Source organism: Aptenodytes patagonicus, chromosome 3, assembly GCF_965638725.1.
Source record: "Aptenodytes patagonicus chromosome 3, bAptPat1.pri.cur, whole genome shotgun sequence".
NCBI lineage: Eukaryota > Metazoa > Chordata > Aves > Sphenisciformes > Spheniscidae > Aptenodytes > Aptenodytes patagonicus.
In genome coordinates this window covers 114,020,123-114,043,697 of record NC_134951.1, presented here as the reverse complement: position 1 = coordinate 114,043,697, position 23,575 = coordinate 114,020,123, and the positions used below count along the sequence as shown (strand labels likewise).

The window sequence follows — 23,575 nt, the reverse complement described above, 5'->3', positions numbered from 1 at the left end:
GGTGAGAAATACTAACGTGGACTCGGTGTACTCTGCACACTGCAGCATTACGTACAGAAATGCAGTCTGGCTCAAACAAAGAGAAGCGCTACTAAGAGTAACTAGACTGGTTTAATTACTTAAGCTGACCTCACCGGGAATAGCTGTTAACATCTCATCACAATACCACATCGTCCAACCTGGGTAGAACCAGAATCAAGAAAAAAAAGTCAAGCTGGTTTCATGTAGTCAATTTTATTATTACATACTAATAATACATATCAACACAGCTGTTATCAGAGTAAACCCTTATGGGACAAATAAGTGCCATAATGCAAATTATGGAACAGAAGATCACTGTAAAGTGTGAAGCAGCACAGCATCTGATTAAAAAAAACCTCAATGCTGTGAAAACTCATGGTATTAGACTTCACTTAAAAAAAATAAATCTTAGGAGAGGCCTAAAGTTCACAAACTTCCCAAAACACAGGAAAAGCCACGTGCATCCCCCCAGTGAATCCATCCGGACTTAATTCCATGAAGACTTTTTGCAAATTCAGTGTTTAAATCTTCTACATATTTCATATTCTTCTTTACTGTAAGAGAGCACAGTAAGCTGATCTATTCTACACACATATATTGCTTCACTCTTTTGGGGCAAGTTACAATCACAATTTCCTCTAGCTTTAAACAGCTATTTCAACCAATATATATATACATATATGTGTAAACAAAATGCCTTAGTAAGGGCTTAAAGCAATTTCATGGAAGTATCCCAATTCAGCTATTTGTGCTCTTTACTTCAAAATCCAAAGTGCCAAATACAAGCAGCAGAAGTTTCTACTATTGCAGCCTAAAATAAAATAGTGACCCCATTTACTTGTGTGAATTTATAGAAGTCATTTAAAGCCACAATTCCAATTAATTCAAAAGGGCTGAGAACAGGAATAAGACATTTACAGTAACTGCACAGCTTGCATGGCCAAAAAAGCCTCAAAATTAATTTTTAAACTGTTATTAACAAGTAAAGGAATGTACACATGGTGACAATTTAACATATAACTCAAAAAGAGACAACTACTGCACTGATCCAAATTTGTTAATGCATAATCATATTTGAAAATATACAAAATCTGAAGTTATTACATGAAATTAAAACCTAGTTTTAAAAAGTGCACAGTAAAAACTGAAGGTAATTACTATATAAATTATCCACAGAGTGTGTATTTCCTGGTTTAGAGCCAACATTAAGTTCTGTTTTATCTGTTACAAGTTCTAGTTATTTTAAAGCCATTTACAGCACCAAATCAGTTTTTACTAGACCCAATACCACCTCTGCTTCCTGTAACAAACAGGAATTGGACAATGAACCTTCACTAACTGCATCCTGTGCAGCAGCAGCTTCCGAAGACAGTTGATGAGCTGTAAGCTATCGATTTTTGTTCTTTTTAGAGTTTCCCTGCAACAAGAAACAAGTGAACAAAACATATAATTCAGATAAGAAAAATCTATACAGACAACAAAACCTGATGTCTGATAATTTATGCCTACAGCAAACAAAGAACAGTCAAACTGATAATAAACAGTCCATAGGCTTTTAATAATGGAAGCTTGTAACTGCTTGCTCTGAAAATCCCTCTATTTTTACAGGCATAACAGGGGAAAGTAGCAGATATTTCAAATAAGCACAACAGCACCTTACTTCAATTGAAACCTGTGGAAAAGAGACATTTGAGTGATGTCCCAAGACACTCAATTGTATTAACACCACTAATATTGTAAGGGCAGTAAAGGCAAGTCAAATCATAATTCACCCTTAAGTGATATTTCAAATATAAACCTTACAGGATAATTGCCTCAAATTAAAATCAATCCCCCACCGTATCATTTTGTTCCAAAACAAATTTAACTTTAACTTGGTCTATACAGAATATTCCTAGTTTAGGAAAGAATTTGTTCTACAGCTAACCAACTCACATTTGACTTGCAACAATTCCACAAAGCAAACGTGTAGCTTAAAATAAACTTTTGTGCAATAGGAAGACACAGAATTGCCAGCAAGTAACTATTTCCTTAAGATAACATTTGTTTTTAATCTAACCAACAACTCTCTCCAAGTGATAATGGCTTTAACTGCATCATTTTGATTTCAACTGAATTGTGGCAACATTTGAAAATCCCTGTCTCCTGTTCTGAGATTTTAAACTACCTCCTTACAGACAGAGTACCACTTCAAGTCTTGAAAGTATGACAAGTGAAAAATTCCAGAAAACATTTTGTAAAAACATGAAGTGCTATGGTCAGTATGCAGCCAAGAGCTTCCCTCTAAAAACACAAGAGCTTATACACCAAAAAGTAGTTTTAAAGATTGCAATGCCAAGTCAAAACACTCAGACATCTGGAGAAAAACAGTTCTGTACATGAGGGGAAGAGTCTACTCTAAAAAATAAAAATCACTGTCGTGGGACCTTTAATCAAAACATGGATTTTTTTTTTAACCCTTCAGTGAAATCTGCTTCCATGCATTCCACAATTAAGGAGAATAATGCTAGCTTACTAGTTTCACAGCCAGATTAGTGAAGGAGGTAAAGGCCTTCACAGCATCTGTTTCTCCCTAGAACCATCAGAGTAAGATATACCATGGTTTAAGCACTGACTGCTCGAAACAGCAGACTTCTGTATTTTTCATCATTAAGATAAGTCAAAAATTTGTTTCTGGTAAATGGATAGACTCCTTGCTTGGAAAAAAATTCAAGTGTGCGTTTTAAGTTCACAGAAGAATATAAATGGCAAGTTTTTCATTCCTACATATGAGAGACAGAAAAGCTAGAATATGGAAATAAAACAGAGAAGAATAGCTGCCAAGAACAGAGTATGCTGCAACCAAGAGAGGAGTGCAGGAGGGACACGCCTACCAATATGCTAATCATAAACACCCGATATCACTAGATGGATTTGCAAATAGTTCTATTTTCACCAGATATAAACAAAAAAGAGGGTGCTGATCATCCATCAGAGGGTACACTTTGAAACCCTACTTTGAAGCAGTGACATAAAGTGTTTCTTTTTTCCCCACACATGTTTTGCAAGAATTTTTTCTTCACCGAAATGTGCACGACCAGGTTTGGAGTTTTCTTTCCAATTGGCTGAGAGCAAGAACTATAGCGTGTGAATTGGTCTGTTAAAGGGTAGTACTGCAGGAACGCCAAATGCAACCCACAGACCTCCAAACTGCAGCCAGCGCCTAATGTCAACACCTGACAACTTACCTTACTAGTCATCTTTAGTGTATCGATTTCTTCCCTTTGTTTAGTTAACGTTTCATTCATACTGCAGAGATGGTCACTCATCATACTTAACTGATCTTCATAACTTCTCTTTGTAGTCATCAATTCATCCTAAGGGGAAAAAAAAAAAAATAACCAGAAGCCTTTGCTCAATATTAGTGACAACTGGCAAAGCAGCCAATTTCTATCTCCACTTAGTAAGCTACATTTTTGATGCTGAATGTGTGCAATTAAGCTAAACCATTGGAAAAAAAAATCACTTGCTGAAAGAAACTCAATAGATATTTTTCTTTTACCTGAAGTCTCATGCATGGTCTGTTCCCCTTATTTTTGCTCTGTTTCCTTTATAATTTTTTCCCCCTCTTTTTTATGGCTTACATAAAAGACTAACAGCTAAGTTTTCCAACATTGCTTCCAGACAAGAAACAAATAAAGTTTATAGGGTTAGGGCACAGCCTGTACGTGAATATCCGTGGCATACAAAGCTGAAGGAATCGACAATCCACATGCAGTTGCAGAAATAGGATCTCTCTGGCATTAGACCGACATGGTAGGATAGTGTGCATGACTAGAGCGCAGCAACGAAGGGATACAGATGCTTTAGGAAGGACAGGATAGGAAGGGGAGAAGTCATGCTTTACGTGAAAGAGTGGTTTGAAGACAATTAAGATCTCATAGGTAGGGAGATCAGAGGAGAACAACAAGGGTGATATGGGAGGCATTTGCTACAAGCAGATAGAAATCTCACAACTCCAGACCCTGATCCTCATGAGGGATTTTAACCACCCTGACATCTCCTGAAAGGGCAACAAGGTGGGACACAAGCAATTTGGGAGTTCCCTTGAGTGTGGTAAAGAACTTCTCAATATCAGTGATCAATAGGCCTGAGAGAGGCTCTCTGCTGGACCTGTTACTCACAAATAAGGAAAAGCTGGTCAGGGATGTGAAAGCCAATGGTAGCCTTGGCTGCAGCAACCATGAGTTAGTGGAATTTAAGATCCTGAGGGAAGCAAGCAAGATGAATAGTAGAATTACAGCAACCCGAGATTTAAGAAGAGTGGATTCTGGCTTTTTCAAGGTCTGCTCGGCAAGATCCCAGGTAAAACTGCCCTGGAAGTTAATGGGGCCCAGGAAAGCTGAATGATCAAGGACAGAGCAAAGAACAGTCCAATGCTTAGGAAGTTGAGCAACTGTGGCAGAAGGCCAGGATGGCTGTATAGGAAAGTCCCAATTCAACAGCTTGATCTGAACTCTCTGCTCTGACCAAAGGAAGGGACCCGATTACCTTCAGAGGGCACTTCCAACCTAAACAATTCTATGATTCAGTATTGCGCAGACTACTAAACGTACAAATGGTGCGCTTGCTACCTTTTCTTAGGAAGTTTAATATGAAATTGGACATGAACATCTCATGTCAAGTTGGATATTGATTGTGGAATTTGTTAAAGGAACAAATCAAAAGAGCACTTTGTGTTCATGAACAATTCTTTTAAGTATATATCATCATATTCACTGCCTGTATGGAGCATTTTAGGTACTCACCATCTCAGACAGGTGAGCAAATTTAGTTCGTATCTTTATTGAAGAAAACAAGGCCATTTAAACACTGAATATTTATCTATACTTTATTTTACTATTGGCTCCTTTCTGAACTGCGTAGAGGGGAAGGACAAAAGGACAGGACATTCACAGGACATCTGGTATAAGAGTTTATTATCTATTGTTAACAACGATTTCTTAAAGATTACCCCAAAGTTATTTTTGCTTAATATTAAGCTATCCATCTTGAAAAAACCACCCTGGCATTTCTAAGACTTTCAGTCCCAGGTGTGAGAAAGGATTAAGAATTCAGTGTATCATCTAGGAAAGTGCACTTTCATCACTTCCCTAGTCCTGTTTCTAAGTTAAATGGACTGATGTGTAGTCAGCCTTGTCAGTATCACATCAAACTCTGAGTAGATGCAAGTGCTGGCTGTACACAAAGTAATCCTCCCCTTGCAGAGGGAAACAAGCCACTGAAGTCAGTCACACAACCACACCTTTTGACATAAAAACCCCCACCATTTTCATAAAAAGCCTTGACATCAAATGTGCTAAAACACAGGCTTGGCTACTATAACTTTTTCCTTGCAAGCATGTTCCACTTCAACTTTATACCTGGGATTTGAAGTGTATTATTTAAGTCTCTTCTCTACATACCATTAAGAGTTTTTACATCATGTAACTAACGACCTAGTAAAGGCATGACCACACTCGATGGTCATATTTTTTCTCCAACTTCCCCTTACACACAATTATGAAATGCATCTATTTAATTATACAACATTTTACTTGCCTGTAATCTACTGATGTTTTGACTAGCTAGCTTCAACTCTTCCGTGAGCGATTCCTTGGACTTCTCTGCTAAAGACAGTCTTTTGGCAAGTGCTCGACACTGTCAATCAGAACAGGATAGGGAGGGTAGAAGGGAGGAAAGTTAGTTCCAGAGTATTGCCTTGTGCCACCTTTAACTGATTGCTTTGGATACTTCCATCTTTCTGTAACCCTTACATTTCAAGAAACTTAGTCAGAGCTTGTGCACATTTTTAAATGCAAAGGTAATGTAATAGTTAACATTAAATTTTTGTTTCATTTTACAGAATTACCGTATTGCCAATCCTCTAAATATCGTATTTTTCACATAATTACTAGGAAATATTTCATAAGTAAAAAGCAACACAAACAACTCACTTCATACACTGCTCAAATACCAGAGAAAGATGGTTCCTCCATACTATGTCATCTACTATTAAAAAAATATTTAAAAGGATTTGCTTTGTCAACCTGGAGCTTTGGTATATTCCACATCAGTTAATAACACAAATTGAAACGGCCACTACTTTCAAGAAAAATTACCCAGGATTTGAAATGAAAACAGGAAGTCATAGATACAATGAATCATTTTATTAATTCTTGAAGTTCAGTATAACTTATGCCTAAAAACCAATTTCTCAGAGGAGAGCTTTTTTTCCATCACTTCATGATACACTCAAGTATTTTTGAATGACGCCAGCATCACTTTAAGATGAAGTTAAAACCAGCTTGGTAAATAAAGCCAGCTGCTTTGGCTTGTATGAACAAACCTATACATGATACACATTGTCCTTCTTAATATACCCAAGACAAGGCTACCAAAAGGATTTATTAAAAAAGTCTTTCTACAGTATCCATTTCTATGCACACCAGACCACAGCCAAAAAAACATATTCCAGGAACAGATTTTTATGAAACATTATGTTCCATATATTTAAACTCGCTGTCATAACACTTGCCTGTGGAAAGTTCAAAAAGGGATTTATTGTTTTCAGTATAGATACTGCCTGCGCGCTCACCTCAGCATGAAAGTGTACTGATTTGCTGTCAGCAAGCTGCAGATGAGATGTAAGTTCTGCTATCCTTGACATATAGTGGTTTTTTATCAGGTCTTCGCGAGACTCAGCATCTGGAGCCTGGCAAAGCAAAAATTTAAGCAGACAGATATTTATGTTTAGTAGCCTGAATACTTGCAACACAACATCGTCCTCTATACTGACTTCTCTTCCTCCCTCCTGAGGCCTGGCTGCTCTACCCGAAAGCAATAAATTCACCTAACACAATAGAGAAATTACAGAGGGTTACTCTGCAATTTTTCACTCTGATAGTGACTCTCAGTGTCAGACTTCCTTAAAGGACAAAGAGCTGATTGAAGATGTAAGAAGTTAGCTTGATTTAACATATCAAGTCTCTGATGAAGATGAAAACCCACTGTAGAAATGGACTGCTTTCATCTATAGAAAAAATTTACGTGCTTTTCCCAACAAGGAAGAATTCCTTCGCATAACTAAGTTTCAGAAGCTCACAACAGTCAGAACAATTTCATACATTGCGTGTTCCAGAAGTTTGTTTAGACATTTGAACTTTTAAAAAACCCCACAACACAACTCACCAGTTTACTGTAAGTTACAGATTAACCCACTAGAAGCAGCTTTCACATGACTTATCATTACCTTCAAGTTCAGCACTATGCAGTAGCTTTTAAGAACTTGTATCAGTTACTATCTGGTTCCCACCCCCTTTTTAATCATACCTTCAGAAGAGAAGGCGGAGTAAACTAAAATACACATCAATTCCCTGCAGTGTCAGAAAAGGGAAAGCACCGAATCTTACTCTGTTAAGTTCCTGCTGGGGCAAGCGTTACGCTATAGCAGTGCTAAACAAGGAGTTAACATTTAGTCTGACAGCTGGTTGGAGCTTTCTTTTGGTGTGACCTCTGGTTTGGGATAGCCTGTACTTAAGTGTTAAACACCAGGCACTACAGTCAGTGACTTTTTTGCAGCTTGAGCCCTTCCTCAAGAGTTCAGAATTGAGGCTTGGAATGCAGTTCGGGTTACTGAAGTACAGACCAATGCTTTCCTCAAATTACAGAGAACAGACCCGGACCACAACTCACACTGCTCCGAACTGCTTACATGAATAAAAGATAGCAGTTCACTAAACAGAAGAAAGTTAAGAAATACATGGATTTCAGAAACTTGAAGATATAGTATGCAGACTACATGGGTGACTCATGACATTATATGACAGTATTCTTGGTAATTAGACCTTTGGAATAAGTTTAACAGATCAGAATTGAAGTATTTACCAGATGTACTTTGATAATGTTTAAAACAGATTACCTTTTCATTATCAGCAGTTATAGTCAACATTCCAATCTAGAACAAGGAAGAAAATGTGCTTAAGTGAGAACTGCAAAAATAGATACTATAGCTGCAAGTCATTTCGGCTTCAGTCATAGAAGGAGTTTAAATTAAAAAAATCTTGCAACAGTTAAAACTAAAACCAAATTTAAGTACTTACTACAAGGGTAATAATATACATTACTACCTTGAACAGAATTAAAGCTGACACCAACTCTCCAAATATATCCTTTGCCTTACGATGTACACAGGGGAAAAAGCAATAGAAGCAACAAGATGCAGCTAGCTTGTATGATTATGCAAGTGCTTGATTACATGAAACTAATTTAGAGGTACGTTAATATATTGAAACATTACTTTTCATGTTCAAGAGCAAGGAAACCCATCTTGAATTTCTTGAGTACCTTCTGAATTACTTTCTTTCCAGTTTGACAGTTCAGTGTGAAGCACTGACAGAACTCTGTAGCAGAGGGGTGTATGTGAATAACTAGCTTCATGGAAGAATGTCTTCACAGAGTCAAGAGGTTTTTTTTTCTTACCTCAACAGGACTAGGGATTTAGGTTTATGGGAAATATTTATACAATATGTTGACCTGGGAGTTACATTAAGCACTGTGGCTAGAAAAAGCCATTCTCCTCATTCCTAATGGATCAAATACAGGACCAAAAACTAAGATGCCAGTTTACTTCAAAATTGGGGATTTCAAAACAATCCACAGGTCATTTTTATCCTGGAGCAGGAAAGTGGGGAGGAAAAAAAAAAAAGGAAGAATTCTATCGAGTGCGAAGTAGATTGTTTCTTTCTTACAGATGACATCCCTATTAATACCAGGAGCCCAAGTATGAATGCATTTCAACACAGCCAAAAAGCTTTCGTTATTAGTGTTCCACTGATCAAACAGTACTACTACTGAAGAGAGTGGATTTTTCTCTATTGAAGAAAAAAGGTCACTTACCAGACTAGTACTTTTAATAGGTTCCCTTGGACTCTTTTCTGTGATTTCCTTCTTTTGTTCAGCTACATTTGGCAAAACAGAACACTCTTGTATAGTTTCAGTTAAATGTCCACTAAGAGAGTTCTTCAGTTTTTGGTTTTCTTTCTCTAGCTTTATTTTAGCTAGCTGGGCCTCCAACATCCAGTGTTCTTTTTCTTGTTCAAGTTTTGCAATTTTCTCCAAACTCTGCTGGACCTTAAGGAGGGAAAGTTTACAGTCCACGTTATTGAACACAAGGGGAAAAAAGCCACACACAGGGGATGTTTGAAGACAGTATTATTTTAAACCATTACGTAAGTGAGCTAATGAATAATGCAGCAGGTAAACAACTACTGATTCAAACTGTACACTTAACTGTGGTCATGTGTTGAAAATGACCACGTTATTTAATTAGTCTAAAACATGCATCACAAAGTTACAGCTCATAGAACTGGCAACACCATATTAGGTGAAAATCAAAGCAGGGAAAAATTTTATGAAAACTTGAAAGATGCGTGCCTGGCACTAGCATTGTCTTGTTCTATGCTAGAAAGACAAACAATCTCTACCCTTCCAGCTGCCCCACCTCACACAGACAGAAGAGCCCACTTGTCCAGATAAGAAATCAACTATGGAACAGTATACATCATATCACTCCACACATTTCTGTTGAAATTCATCTCATCCCTACTAGTACACTTTGAATATTGGCCACTACAAAAAAGAACCACTGAAGTCTTTCTTCTGTAAGAGTTCAATGACGGTGACTCAAGCACAGTCTCAACATTCAAGCTAATAAAGAAGTTTTCGTATCAATCAGCCATTTCATTCTTATGAGGAGATGGGCAAACTGTATAGGCCTTTTAAATACCATTTAACCTCCCTCTGCCTCACCTTCCAGAAAAAAAAAGATATATGCACACTGCAAGAATGATAAACTGTAATCTATTAATAGACTTTAACCAAAAAGAAAAAAAATTGTTCTTAACCAGTGCTAATAAATCCCACAGTCCAAAAAAAGCACTCAAAACAGTACATAACATTAGAAATGAATACTTCAGTATGCCTTATTCTTGTCTTCATTCTGCATTTATTTGAATTATTAAAGATTGCCTGACTTCTTGTATTTATAAATTAAGACATCAATGGCATAATCCTGTCTCTTACAACTACATGTACATTCTGCAGGTACAGGAGAACAAGTCTCAGATAACCCAGCCTGACAAGGATAAGTTTTACTTTCAAAACTCTACAAATAAGATATTTACAGTCTAATTTTAAGCCTTAGTATATGCATATATATGTACAAACAACCACACACATAAATACGTGGAGACTATTTGATACTACTTTACCTTTATAAAATAAACTATCATATATGTTAGTAAAATTTATACCAGAATACCTGTTGCGCAAGACCTTCTCTACTTTCTGTGGAACTCAGAAGAACTCTGCGATTAGCCAAGGCCTCTTCATAAGGCACCGAATCTGCACAAGGCTGCAGGATAAAAGAAACCTCAAAACATGTTTGACAATAGATCACAATATGTATTCTACTTCTATTTTCTTATGGCCCTCCTTACTTTAGTAAAGGGAAGAAAAACATCTTCCAAGTGTTTACTAGCCAGTAGAAAAAATGGTTTAAGCTCACAAAAAAAAATACTGCCCCAAAATGCACACCTGATTAAAAAGTGCTCAGAAAACTCCAGGTGTCACTTAATGATCAAATGCATTTTAAGGTCCACTTTACAGACATTGCATTAAGTGATTTAATGATAACTGTTAAGTACACCATCACTTAATTGTTAATTTTAATGGAGACAACAGGGAGATCTGGCAGTGTTCAATCCTGTGGTTCAGCACATTTTCTCCTTTTCAGCTGCTTCCCCCCCCCCCCCCGTTGCTCTCCACTGTCTTCCAGTGAATGCAAGTATAAGAATACGACGTCATTCACTCCATAACTCCTGGTGAACATGAGAGGAAATTTAAATAAGCAGCTACCCTCTTCTCCTTGGAGTCTTGGCACAGAAATAATTAGTGGAAATGGGTAACAGCAGAATTGGCACATACCCTCAGTTGTGAGAGCCACTATGCTCTCTAAATTTTTTCAATAGCATTATTGCTCTAAGGGTTCCATTTCCTTAGCGAAAGATTCTTATTCAGAGGAAAATCCATTCCAAATACTGATGTATTCTCTTTGGCATAGCCCACTATCAACTGAATTGTGCTTTCAGGTAGCATGCTTGCATAGAGAACAAACCTTCTTCAAAGACTTCATGTAAGCAACCGCCTTTTTCTTGTACTGCAGCATACACTCAGCTGAAAGAGGGCTGATGAACTCTGTTCCTCCTTTAGGGCCATAGCTCAACGAAGTAGTGAAGTGATCCAAGTTGTTGCTGAAGAACGAGGCAATCTAGACACATCAAGAAAAGTCACTTTTTCAAATTAAGTTGACCAGAAAGATTCATGAGAGCAATTTCTCTTGAGAAAATAAGACAAGTATTTAGTGAAACTGGACTTCACAACAAGAAAGTCAAACAAGCTACAGGCTCTTCCACATAACTTAGACCTTACTAACACAAAGCATCCTCTTCACAGTATCTACTTTTATCACCCACTCAGTTGTTTTTATCTCATAGCCTGAAAATACCTTAGAACAAACCTGATACTACAGATTATTAATATCGGAGGCACACCTAGATTTTCCACATCGTTCAACTAAGATTTAAAAAAAAAAGACTGCACAAATTAGAGCATCATATTGAAACAAAAATATCCATTACCTTGCCCACTCCATTTGTTAAAGCCACAACAGAAGATAAAATACAGTCATTTGTAGTGATGAGTTTCTGTGTGGCAGTTGGCACGTCTTGTTCTAAAGTAGCTTTCTGACTGTAGTGCTTGGAAATGTCTAGAAAAAGAAAACACATTTATGTCAAATTATGTTTTTTGTCTATTTAAGCAACCATTTTCAAATTCAGCTTATGCCCTCAGGCTTCAACCACTCTTCCCCTCTAAGCGAGTTGTATAAAAGTTTCTTCTGGATACTCTTAGTTCTTTGGTATACTGCCTTAGACAACTGTTTGTTATCATAAGGAATAGACATTATGCCCGTTACACAAGGCAGAATAAAGGTGTATATTTAAGTGTACTCTGTATCCCAAAAATCATAGCTACATAGTGGATCCAAGCTCACACTGAACTAGCATTTCATTCCACAAGTATACTTTCCATTTCCATATGTTTACATTAGGACACTAAAGGTAGAATTTTTAGTCATGTTCAATATCTGAGTCTTAAGCTTACATGACTTAGAAGGGAAGAGTAGTTTAATTCTGTCAGAGCAAATCTAAGACTACCAGAAATTTAGAATGGTACTTCCTATAGTCTAAAATTCTTTCAGGCAAAATCAACAGAACAGTCTTCAGAGAGGAAGAAAAAAAAAAGACCCACAAAACTTTGAAAGTCATTCACAAAAACATCTTAGCTTAAATACACTAATTAATTTCAACAGCACCAAAATTTTAAAAAACTCAAGTATTTATCAAGTAAGAACAAACAAACTTGGCCTAATTAAAAATAAGTAATTATTTGACAAGTGAACACTTTGCACCCATTTTACAATAAAGTACTATTGCTACAAAATGAAGAAATCCCAGGCCACCACCACCGAAGTTATGATCTGAGGCAAGCTTAAGCAGTTGGAAATTAGTTTGGGTTGGGAAGGAAGGGAGAAGAGACGTGACAGATCAAGCATTCTGGAGTATGGGAGTGTGAGGTGTTAAGCACAACATTTCTGTTGCTAGCTAATGAACTCTACTGACAGTTTTATTCAGTACTTTGCTTCTATTTTCTTTATTTCTTTTGATAAAGTATATGTTGGGTTGGTTTTACATTATAGTAACTATATTAAGAGGTAGAAGGTATTTATCAATAAACTTATCTATGTTACAACTCTTGGTTTAGTGTCTCATTTTGTTTGTGGTACAATCTCTAATAGTATCTTTTTTTTTTTTAAACAGGAACACTGCAAAATGGGGCAATGCATTGCCATTTAGTAATAATTGACATTATTACTAAAAGACTAGAAGAAAAAAACATTTTGGCTAGAATTATAAAAGTCTAATGTTTAAACAGCTGACTAGTATCAAAACAATTCACCTATATGGATTATTTTCTCCCTGGGAACAGCTACATGGTACAGAAATTCTAGGATATACAGAAACATCAGTGGTTTAAAACTCCGAGTTTTAACCAAACATCACTTCACTGAAAACATAATATCCATGTCCTTCTGACAAAAGGAAGATAAGCCATTTTCAAGAAGGAAGTTAAGTTTCAAAAGGAAATAAGACTTCTTTCTTCGTAAGCTTTGGTTATATATTCATCTTAAAAATAGTAATCAACCTAAAAACTGTAAGGAAAAATTCCACTTTGAAGGCAGGTACTAGGTCAACAGTACGGAAGCCGAGGAAAATAGGTATATTTAATGGCATTTCATTCTGTATGCTAGTTCCACTAGAGCAGTGAAATTCAGTAACTAAAATGATACTGCTCAGGAAGATCTAGAGCGCCACAACTAAGTATTCCAGCAACTTAGAATAACAAAGCTAACAGAACAGGAGTGAAAAACATGCATGCATGTCCAAAACAAGTAGTTAGTAGGTTTAGTTTATCTTAGTTTGTAAAGGCAAAACAAACCAGATTTATCACATATTACACATTTAACATTGTTACAGAGAGAGTGCATGTGTGCTATGTTAAACAGAAAAAAGCAGAGCTGAAACATACCATTGTTCCTGTACTCTCACCTTTTAAAATGTCATGAAATCCATGAAGACTTGTAGCAATGTTTGTAAACACTAAGTTGTAATTTGTCCTAAGAAGTCCTTCTGGTTTTGTACCTAAGAGTACCACGTAGAAAGAAAAAAAAATAATTAAGATTCAACCATGAATGAAAAAAGTTAGCTTTGAAAAATCATCCGATTTCCATGTACTAGAAACATTTCCATGGGGTATGACCTTTAGAACTAAAGAATCATAACAGATTCATTTACTTAAATTTCCCCTTCCTTTTATGTTAGATATATACACAACAAATTTTGCCAGAGTAGGCAGGTAAAAGACTTCCAAGTTTCCTAAATCTCATTCAGATTTTACAAATATCAAATTTTTTGGTCTCAAAAAAGCAATTGTGCATGCAGAAAGATTTACATGCTCACTGTTGGAGGAAGGACCATCTAGGTCCTTCTAAAGAGTGAAGACTGAAATAACCTGAAGCTATCCAATAACTGTTTCCTCTTACTATTTACAGTATGCATTTGGATATAGTTCCCCCCACACACACACAAAGGTTTTACCTGATTTTATTTAGTCATTACCATGAGAGCTGTAGTTTAATAGAACAGTAGGAGCTGGAGTGATAATTAGTAATAAAATGCAGTTTATTAACAATTTCACGATTAAGAGATAAAAGATGTACTATCATAGGATCATAGAATAGTTTGGGTTGGAAGGGACCTCTAAAGGTCATCTAGTCCAACCCCCCTGCCATGGGCAGGGACATCTTCCACTAGTTCAGGTTACTCAGAGCCCCGTCCAGCCCGACCTTGAATGTTTCCAGGGACGGGGCATCCACCACCTCTCTGGGCAACCTGTGCCAGTGCTTCATCACCCTCAGCGTCAAAAATTTCTTCCTTATATCTAGCCTGAATCTACCCCCCTTTAATTTAAAGCCATTCCCCCTTGTCCTGCCACAACAGGCCCTGCTAAAAAGTTTGTCCCCATCTTTCTTATAAGCCCCCTTTAAGTACTGATAGGCTGCAAGAAGGTCTCCCCAGAGCCTTCTCTTCTCTAGGCTGAACAACCCCAACTCTCTCAGACTTTCTTCACAGGAGAGGTGTTCCATCCCCCTCATCATTTTTGTGGCCCTCTTCTGGACCCGCTCCAACAGGTCCGTGTCTTTCCTGTGCTGAGGGCTCCAGAGCTGGACGCAGTACTCCAGGTGGGGTCTCACCAGAGCAGAGTAGAGGGGCAGAATCACCTCCCTTGACCTGCTGGCCACGCTTCTTTTGATGCGGCCCAGGATACGATTGGCCTTCTGGGCTGCAAGCGCACATTGCTGGCTCATGTCCAGCTTTTCATCCACCAGTACCCCCAAGTCCTTCTCGGCAGGGCTGCTCTCAATCCCTTCATCCCCCAGCCTGTATTGATACTGGGGGTTGCCCCGACCCAGGTGCAGGACCCTGCACTTGGCCTTGTTAAACCTCATGAGGTTCACACGGGCCCACTTCTCCAGCTTGTCCAGGTCCCTCTGGATGGCATCCCATCCCTCTGGCATGTCGACTGCACCACTCAGCTTGGTGTCACCTGCAAACTTGCTGAGGGTGCACTCGATCCCACTGTCTATGTCATTGATGAAGATACTAAACAGTACTGGTCCCAATACGGACCCCTGTGGGATGCCACTCGTCACCAATCTCCATCTGGACGTTGAGCCGTTGACCACTACCCTCTGGATGCGACCATCTAACCAATTCCTCACCCACCGGACAGTCCACCCATCAAATCCATACCTCTCCAGTTTAGAGAGAAGGATGTTGTGGGGGACCGTGTCAAAGGCCTTACAGAGGTCCAGACAGACGCCATCTGTAGCCCTTCCCATGTCCACTGATGTAGTCACTCCATCATAGAAGGCCACCAGGTTAGTCAGGCAGGACTTGCTGTTGGTGAAGCCATGCTGGCTGTCTCGAATCACCTCCCTGTCCTCCATGTGCCTTAGCACAGCTTCAAGGAGAATCTGTTCCATGATCCTCCCAGGCACAGAGGTGAGACTGACTGGCCTGTAGTTCCCTGGGTCTTCCTTTTTTCCCCTCTTTAAAAATGGGGGTTATGTTTCCCCTTTTCCAGTCAGTGGGAACTTCATTGGACTGCCACGACTTCTCACATACGATGGATAGTGGCTCAGCAACTTCACCCACCAGTTCCTTCAGGACCCGTGGATGGATCTCATCGGGTCCCATGGACTTGTGCACCTTCAGGTGCCTTAGATGGTCTCGAACCTGATCTTCTCCCACAGTGGGCGGCTCTTCATTCTCCCAGTCCCTGCCTTTGCCTTCTGCAGCTTGGGCAGCGAGGCTCAAGCACTTGCTGGTGAAGACCGAGGCAAAAAAGTCATTGAGTACCTCCGCCTCCTCCGTGTCCCAGGTAACCAGGTCTCCCATTTTGTTCTCGAGAGGGCCCACATTTTCCCTTGTCTTCCTTTTATCCCAGACGTACCTATAGAATCTTTTCTTGTTGCCCTTGACGTCCCTGGCCAGATTTAATTCTATCAGGGCTTTAGCTTTCCTAACCTGATCCCTGGCTGCTCGGACAATTTCTCTGTATTCCTCCCAGGCTACCTGTCCTTGCTTCCACCCTCTGTAGGCTTCCTTTTTGTGTTTGAGTTTGTCCAGGACCTCCTTGTTCATCCATGCAGGCTTCCTGGCGTTTTTGCCTGACTTCCTCTTTGTTGGGATGCATCGCTCCTGAGCTTGGAGGAGGTGAGCCTTGAATATTACCCAGCTTTCTTGGGCCCCCTCTTCCCTCCAGGGCTTTGTCCCATGGCACTTTACCAAGCAGATCCCTGAAGAGGCCAAAGTCTGCTCTCCTGAAGTCCAGGGTAGTGAGCTTGCTGTGCGCCCTCCTCGGTGCCCTAAGGACCTTGAACTCCACCATTTTGTGGTCACTGCAGCCCAGGCTGCCCTTGAGCTTCACATTCCCCACCAGCCCCTCCTTGTTGGTGAGAACAAGGTCCAGCATAGCACCTCTCCTCATTGGCTCCTCTACCACTTGGAGAAGGAAGTGATCATCGACACATTCCAGGAACCTCCTGGATTGCTTATGCCCTGCTGTGTTGTCCCTCCAAGAGATGTCCGGGTGGTTGAAGTCCCCCATGAGGACCAGGGCTTGTGAGCGTGAGGCTGCTCCTATCTGTCTATAGAGGGCCTCATCCGCCCGGTCTTCCTGGTTGGGTGGCCTGTAGCAGACCCCCACTATAATGTCACCTGTCCCCGCCTTCCCTTTAATCCTGACCCATAAGCTCTGGGTCAGCTCCTCATCCATCCCCAGGCAGAGCTCCATGCACTCCAGCTGGTCATTGACATAGAGGGTGACACCCCCTCCTCGTCTCCCCTGCCTGTCCTTCCCAAAGAGCCTGTATCCCTCCATCCCAACACTCGAATCACAGGAGCCATCCCACCACATCTGTGATGCCAGTAAGGTCGTAGCCCTGCAGGCGTGCGCACATCTCTAACTCCTCTTGTTTATTCCCCATGCTACGTGCGTTTGCATAGAGGCATTTAAGTTGGGCCCCCGATGAAGCTGTCTTACTGGCTGGAGTTCCTTTGTGCTGCTATCAATAGTACTATAAAAAACCTGCAGTAAAAACCTATAAACCTATAAAAAAACTAAAATCGTACTATAAAAACCTACAGTCATTTCTTCTCCTCTACAGTTAACTGACTATCTAAAATGTGGTACATGTGACTGCTTGGTAGTTTCCAGGCCTGTGCCATGCCCGTGTCTATCCAGAAGGAAGAGTGCAGAGCATTAAACAGTTTCTACAGCACACTCAGTCTCCCAGCCTGGATCAAAGAGGGTCCAGTATGACAGAGCATACTGCAGAACTCACTTGCCCCATGGTTTAGACTGTACCTAAAGAGTAACGTTAACCTTGTTTTCCTCTATCATAGAAGTGGGATTTTTTGTGTGTGGTTTTTTGGTGTGGTGGGGTTTGGTGTTTGGATTGGGTTTTTTGTAGGGTTTTTTTTTGTTGTTGTTTTTTTTAAACTGGTCTGAAAGGAAAATATACCTTCTAGTCATAACGTAACCAACAGAGCCAAAACTAGTACTTACTTGGTAATGCAAGAAGACTAACGTATGTATGTAGCTTCTCAAAGACTGCAGTCAACCTTTTCATGTCTCTGTGTAGGTCCATATTTCTAGCTCTTAAAGCAGCTGTGCAAAGAGAAGACTCACACTCTTCTTCCAAACTAGGAATATACGAATTATTTTTTTTTTAAAAAGTGAGCAATTACCTTAAAAAACAAGTTCATGAGTTTTGGAGTAGATAACTAGTGTTCTCTACATCCCCAGTCCAAAGCAACAATAGACTAGGAGTTTATTTTAGAAAGGTTAACATATCAGAATAACTTAGCAGTACATGAAAATTACTGCGTGCATGCATGTACAATCCCCATTCTTAGGAGCTTCAGTCACAAGCCAGGAATGGTTTACACTCACAGCAAGGAATTGATTGCATCAGTTTAAAGACTTTTTCCTCTACTACATATAATTTACCTTTTGCTTCCTAAGGAGCAGGAGAACAGCTACAAAGAAGGCATAAAACAAGATTTTTCTTCTTCCTTAATCCAAAACCTCTTTTTAAGCAGTCCTTTGCACTAATAATTCACCTCCCTTCGACCCACTCAGGAACAAAGATTTTCACTGCAGAAGGGACATGCATCTGGCCAAGTTTTACTACATTGCTATATTTACTGCATGATAAATAGTCTTCAGACAGGATCAAGAAATTAACAGTTTCAGTGTATCATACCTGAATAGTATCAACACTATTGAATAACATTAAGAAACATTGAAAGTCTGTGTAGCTTTCATTAAAGTCTCATCTGTGAGGGGGGAAAAATAAGGCTTTAAAATACATGTTTTTAGCTCTAATACCCAGCTGCAAAAAACATGCATAACCTAAAGGCTCAAAAACCAGCAGGCAAAAAAAATGTTCTGCCTTTTAAGCCAGAGTGCTTTAAGGGTTGACTTAATATTTGAGTTGTAGATGTTGACAATGCTGCATGCCTGACACTTAGTGCCCCTTTAATTTGATCAAATCAAAAGTACCTTTTTAACTGGTAAGGAAGAATCTTTCTTAAAAAGCACAAGTAGGAAGCTAAATGTTCTGAGAAGGCCTTCAATTTCACAGCTGTTTCCTGGAAGGAAAAACAACACATAAGTATTTTTGCTCTGTAAAAATATCTTTTTCAATACTAAAAATAAGAAATCTTACCAGGACTGTCACAGTATCCTCTGTAATACTCTCAAACAACTGAAGCATTCCTTCCTCCAGAGGGCGAACATACGAAGCATTTTCATGAAGATACTGTGAGAACTGAGTACAGAGAGATTTTAAAATGGTGCTTACTGAAGGCTCTTGCAAACTGTTTCAAGTTAACAATTGAACGGTCCACTTTAGCAAAGCACCTGTCATCTTAAATGATCCCCGGGATGTCAATAATAAGATATAACAGTCAAGTGATGTACAGCAACCTCTTCTACAGGACAAACTCACACCTTGAGAGAAAGTGAGAAATAGTGAAGACTACAATGGAAGTCCTGGCAAAACCCCATCTAGGGCTTTGCCACAGCACCCTATCTCATTTTAACTGCCATGCACAGCACACCAAACCCCCGATTTTTAAGTTTAAACATTCTTGCATTCCTTGCTCAACTCCATCAAATTAAGGCTAGATCTGTGCACCATTAAGCCACCGGAATAAACTATCCCACCTTCCTTCCAGCTGTTGTTTGCCTCTCAGCCCTCGTCCTGTGCATCAGCACAAACATTTGCACGGCTATGCCGTGCTGTGCAAAGTACTGAAGAACCAAACCCAGTTAAAACTGAGAGCAAGAGATACAGTTTAATCTTTATCTGTATCCAGTCATTTTCAACATGGGCCAGTCAAAGTATGCTTATGCCAATGCAAAGGATGGAGCAGTAACTAATCAAAGGGAGAATTCTTACTTTCAAGAACTATGACAGGTTCGGGCAATTATGAAACTTTGGCCTCATGGAGCTGCCTGACTTTGCCAAAAATTGCTTTAGTAAATTCTATGACTAATCTCGCCTTCAAAAAAGTATACCCGAGAACAAAGATGTTTACTCTTACACACAATCAAAATGTAACAGTCCTGTCAGCTTTCAATTTTGATACCACAGTATTACAAAAAGCTTTTTCCACAGATTGACATAGGGAGTCAAAAGTGATCTTGGTTTTTATTTTACCCCACAGAAAGATACCTTCACCTTTGATTATTTATACCACAATAGTAGCTAAAGATCCCAGGCAAATAGGGTACGAGAAATTTTCATTATATCTTGTATTATTACAGTGCAGTTACACAGTGTTAATAAGAGAAGAGAGATGCCAAGCTCTCATTCATGCATGCACAAATCTGGATGGAATTAGGGAAGATTCCTAAATCTAAGGAGGAAGAAATAAACACATGCAGAATGCTCCTGACTTGTGTTGCAAGAGAGAGGACTGGAGTTATCTGGCACGATGCTGAAGACCCAGCAGAACCCAGCAATCCAATACTTAAAGAGAAAAGGAATACTTGAACCTGGAAGGGAATTGTCCACATCTACTCTGAGTGTTTGGTGGGGAAAATAGCTCGAAAGCGCCAGACAAGACCTGGAGTTGGGGAAAAATAAATCAGTGCAAGTGTGCTAAGCCACTACCTGACACTTGTCTCATTTTGTCTACTACATTAAGGGGAGGTTTGTGAATCACTCAGTGGAGGAGCAAAGATCACACTGAGAACACTTGCCAAGCAAACAGATAAATTAATCAAAAATACAGGAGCAACAGCAGCTTCAGTGAGTGATAAAAAGATGCTTCACCACTGGAAAGTCACAGCAGAAGCCCTGAGAGGTAGCATGCACTGAGGCAATTAGGTCATGAATATACAATGGGGCAGACTACAAGAGACATAATTATGAAAACAAACAAAGCCTGAGCTACTGAATCAGAGTCAATTATCAGAAAAGGAGAATCAAATTACAGTTCTGATTAAGTTGCATATTTCAGCCCTATGAAAGCACTTCTCTGCTGAAAAGCAACAAAGAAGTGTTAACTAGGACATTAAGAAAAAAATGCATGAGAAGTGATGTCTAAGAAACCTGTTTTTATTCCCTTAGTGTAAACTGCAGTAGTGTCTGTAGAATCCAATCACCACACTGGGCCACATAAACAAGGAGACAGTTCCTGCCCCAAAGAATTTGGAAGATGACAAAGCCACATAGTTCTCACAAGAAGAATATGCCATTTTGAGTACATTTGGTGGCAGGAGCAAGAAAATGTTCTCAAACTAAGATCTACGCTGGATCTCTGTAAAAGTGTATTCTTGATTCAAATAGTTGAAACAACTGAGAAGATAAATACAGTGGGATTTCTCTAGTGGATAAACACCTTCACAAGCATATTTGTTGCCTGCAAAGAGATTAAAGGAGGTCTTCCCAGGAACGTTTTGTGATAGTTAACATTGCCACTACATGCATTGCAGCCATTTGATGAATGCAAATCAAGTCCATCTTGGTAGCTTAAGTCTGAGCCCTGCAAACTACTAAATTGAAATTATAGTCTGAATCAGAAAATACTGTCATCCAGCAACTTAAATGCACATAGGTCCACCTGCACTATGAGTCAACAACTCTGATGTTAAAGCAATTTTATTCCAAAGCATACGTATATGCATCCCACACAAATCCTTGTGGACAAAGTTCTTTTCCATGCTTCATGGCATAGAAAGTCAAAAGATGCAGCTTAACAGCTCTGAATCATACTCTCAGAAAAGTCTTCTCATGGAGTTGCACAGAAAGAGACAGGTCAGGTTTCTCGTAATAATTTCAACATGCTTTACAGACTTGAAGCTTCACAACACTTACAGGAAAGGTCTTTACACAAATAGCCCAAAATCAGATTATAAAGTTGTTTTTTGACAAGGAAACAGAGTCCAAGTTCTCTCCTTCATAAGCCTACCTTACATCCAGTTTATTTCACATTACAGTTAAACACTTTAAACACAAGACCTTCTGTCTCAATGTCTCCCATGCCCCAGTGCATTAATTAAGACAAGCATCTATTTAGCAGTGCAATATTTGTGTATTTTAAAATAAGTCAGCTGAACTTTTGACAAATGCACTTTAATTTAGCACTTAAAGCCTTGATTTGACTATCATATTGCTCTTGTAGCAGAGGCACAGGGGAAAAGGATTCTCTGCAGCTACACCTTCGCCCACATTCAGAGAATTCACCCAATAGAAAAGACTTCTCATGCAGGAGGGGCTGCCTCTTGGGAAGACACTCATAGCATTCCAGTAAAGGTGGCAGAAATTTGCATGACTAAGATTATTCACTCATGAAAGTCTACATAACTGAATATACTTGTAGCTGAAATCTGTAAGCTTTACCTTCTGATTTAACGGCGATATAGCGTCTGTTGCAGAATCAATGGGAAAGATCTGTACCTTCTGCTCAGTGTACGTATGGAAGTTCAAAAGAGCTGTTACAAGTTCTTGAACAAAAGCCAGCGCCTGGCCAGCAAGGTCTCGCAACTTCAGCTGTGAAGACAGTTATAAAGTGATTATATTTGACATGTACCTATTTAAATACGAAAAAAAAATCTATGGTTGGATACAAAAATTGCTATCAATGATTTCTTTCTTGTTACTAGTTCAGCCTAAAATACATAGCAATTATCTTTAACTTAAAATTTATGACTAAACTACAATGCCACACAGAAGGACATGTTTTTCTATGATGACAAAGTACATTTTTATTTCATATAACAGCTTTGCCTCTGCTGCATTTCTCAAACTACAGGCCACAAGAACACTTAGAGGTTAGTACAATTAAGGAAACCATCTTTGAAATTAAGATTTCTAAAGACCAATAGACTAACTGCTGACAACAGCTCAGTTCTTTCAGTATGGTGATAGTGAGAAATTTGTAACATCTGGTTGTAAGGAAACCTAACTTTAATTAGTAAAAAACAATGAGGTTTTCTCCCAGAATAAAAGGTGCCTGCTTTTCTAACCAGTAACACTCAATTCTTACTCTCCCACCTGGACAGAACTGAGCTGCTGCTCATGAACAAGGCTGTTCTGTGGCTTTAGTGTAGTAGGAAGGTATCCAAGAAATGAATCCAAAACAGACCATTCTGAAAAAGCAAAGGCAGAGAAGAAAACCGCACTCTGTTGTGATTTATAGAGGAGAGAGTAAGGTTAAAGTGACATTTCAGCCAAGAATGACTTATCCTTCAGAGATGTATTCCTAATGCTTCAATGAAGTGTTAAATCAAGTGAATCTTGATTAAGGATCAGGGATGATGGTGAGTAATTAATGTAGTCATTATACTCAGTTTGTGTATGTTCATTAGCTATGCAAGGAAGGAAAACAGACAATATTACTGTTTTGCTGTCCTTTACACTGCAGCCTGTGCTAATACACTAGCATTTTGCCTCCACTGGCAAAGCCAGTCATAAAAATCTGTCCTGGAACATTTTCAAGACTGCAGATCTTGAAGCATGAGGCTGGCTGACATAGTGCTAGCAGAAAATAGCAAAGGGAGAAACTCTCCACACACATTCAGATTTTTCTTAGAACTCAGCAACAGGTTGATTTAAGGGTGCTTCCATCACAAAACTGGACAGCAGGTCACCTGTTCTCACAGCAGACATATTAGGAACAAGGTCTCTTTATAGGCACTTCTGAAGAAAGGAGAAAGCAGCTATTTGAAATCTTTCTGCGGTGGCATCTGAATGCACTAACTTCGGTTCGAGGCATAT

General features: G+C 39.2%; 1 protein-coding gene across 3 annotated transcripts in view; it reads right to left on the bottom strand.

Moving 5' to 3' along the window:
* Positions 1-215: 215 nt before the first annotated feature.
* Positions 216-23,575, bottom strand: part of PPP1R21 (protein phosphatase 1 regulatory subunit 21) — a 37,108-nt gene continuing 13,748 nt past the window's right edge. For all 3 annotated transcript variants that reach the window (XM_076334747.1, XM_076334745.1, XM_076334746.1), the window contains exons 9-22: positions 22,199-22,348; positions 19,016-19,117; positions 18,850-18,938; positions 17,851-17,987; positions 13,767-13,859; positions 11,739-11,866; positions 11,216-11,368; positions 10,361-10,453; positions 8,938-9,171; positions 7,961-7,996; positions 6,638-6,754; positions 5,602-5,700; positions 3,249-3,377; positions 216-1,438 (exon numbers count right to left, since the gene is read on the bottom strand). In XM_076334747.1, the coding sequence (XP_076190862.1) occupies positions 1,409-1,438; positions 3,249-3,377; positions 5,602-5,700; positions 6,638-6,754; positions 7,961-7,996; positions 8,938-9,171; positions 10,361-10,453; positions 11,216-11,368; positions 11,739-11,866; positions 13,767-13,859; positions 17,851-17,987; positions 18,850-18,938; positions 19,016-19,117; positions 22,199-22,348 (1,590 nt within the window). In that variant the 3' untranslated portion in view covers positions 216-1,408. The remainder of the gene's footprint in view (positions 1,439-3,248; positions 3,378-5,601; positions 5,701-6,637; positions 6,755-7,960; positions 7,997-8,937; positions 9,172-10,360; positions 10,454-11,215; positions 11,369-11,738; positions 11,867-13,766; positions 13,860-17,850; positions 17,988-18,849; positions 18,939-19,015; positions 19,118-22,198; positions 22,349-23,575) is intronic.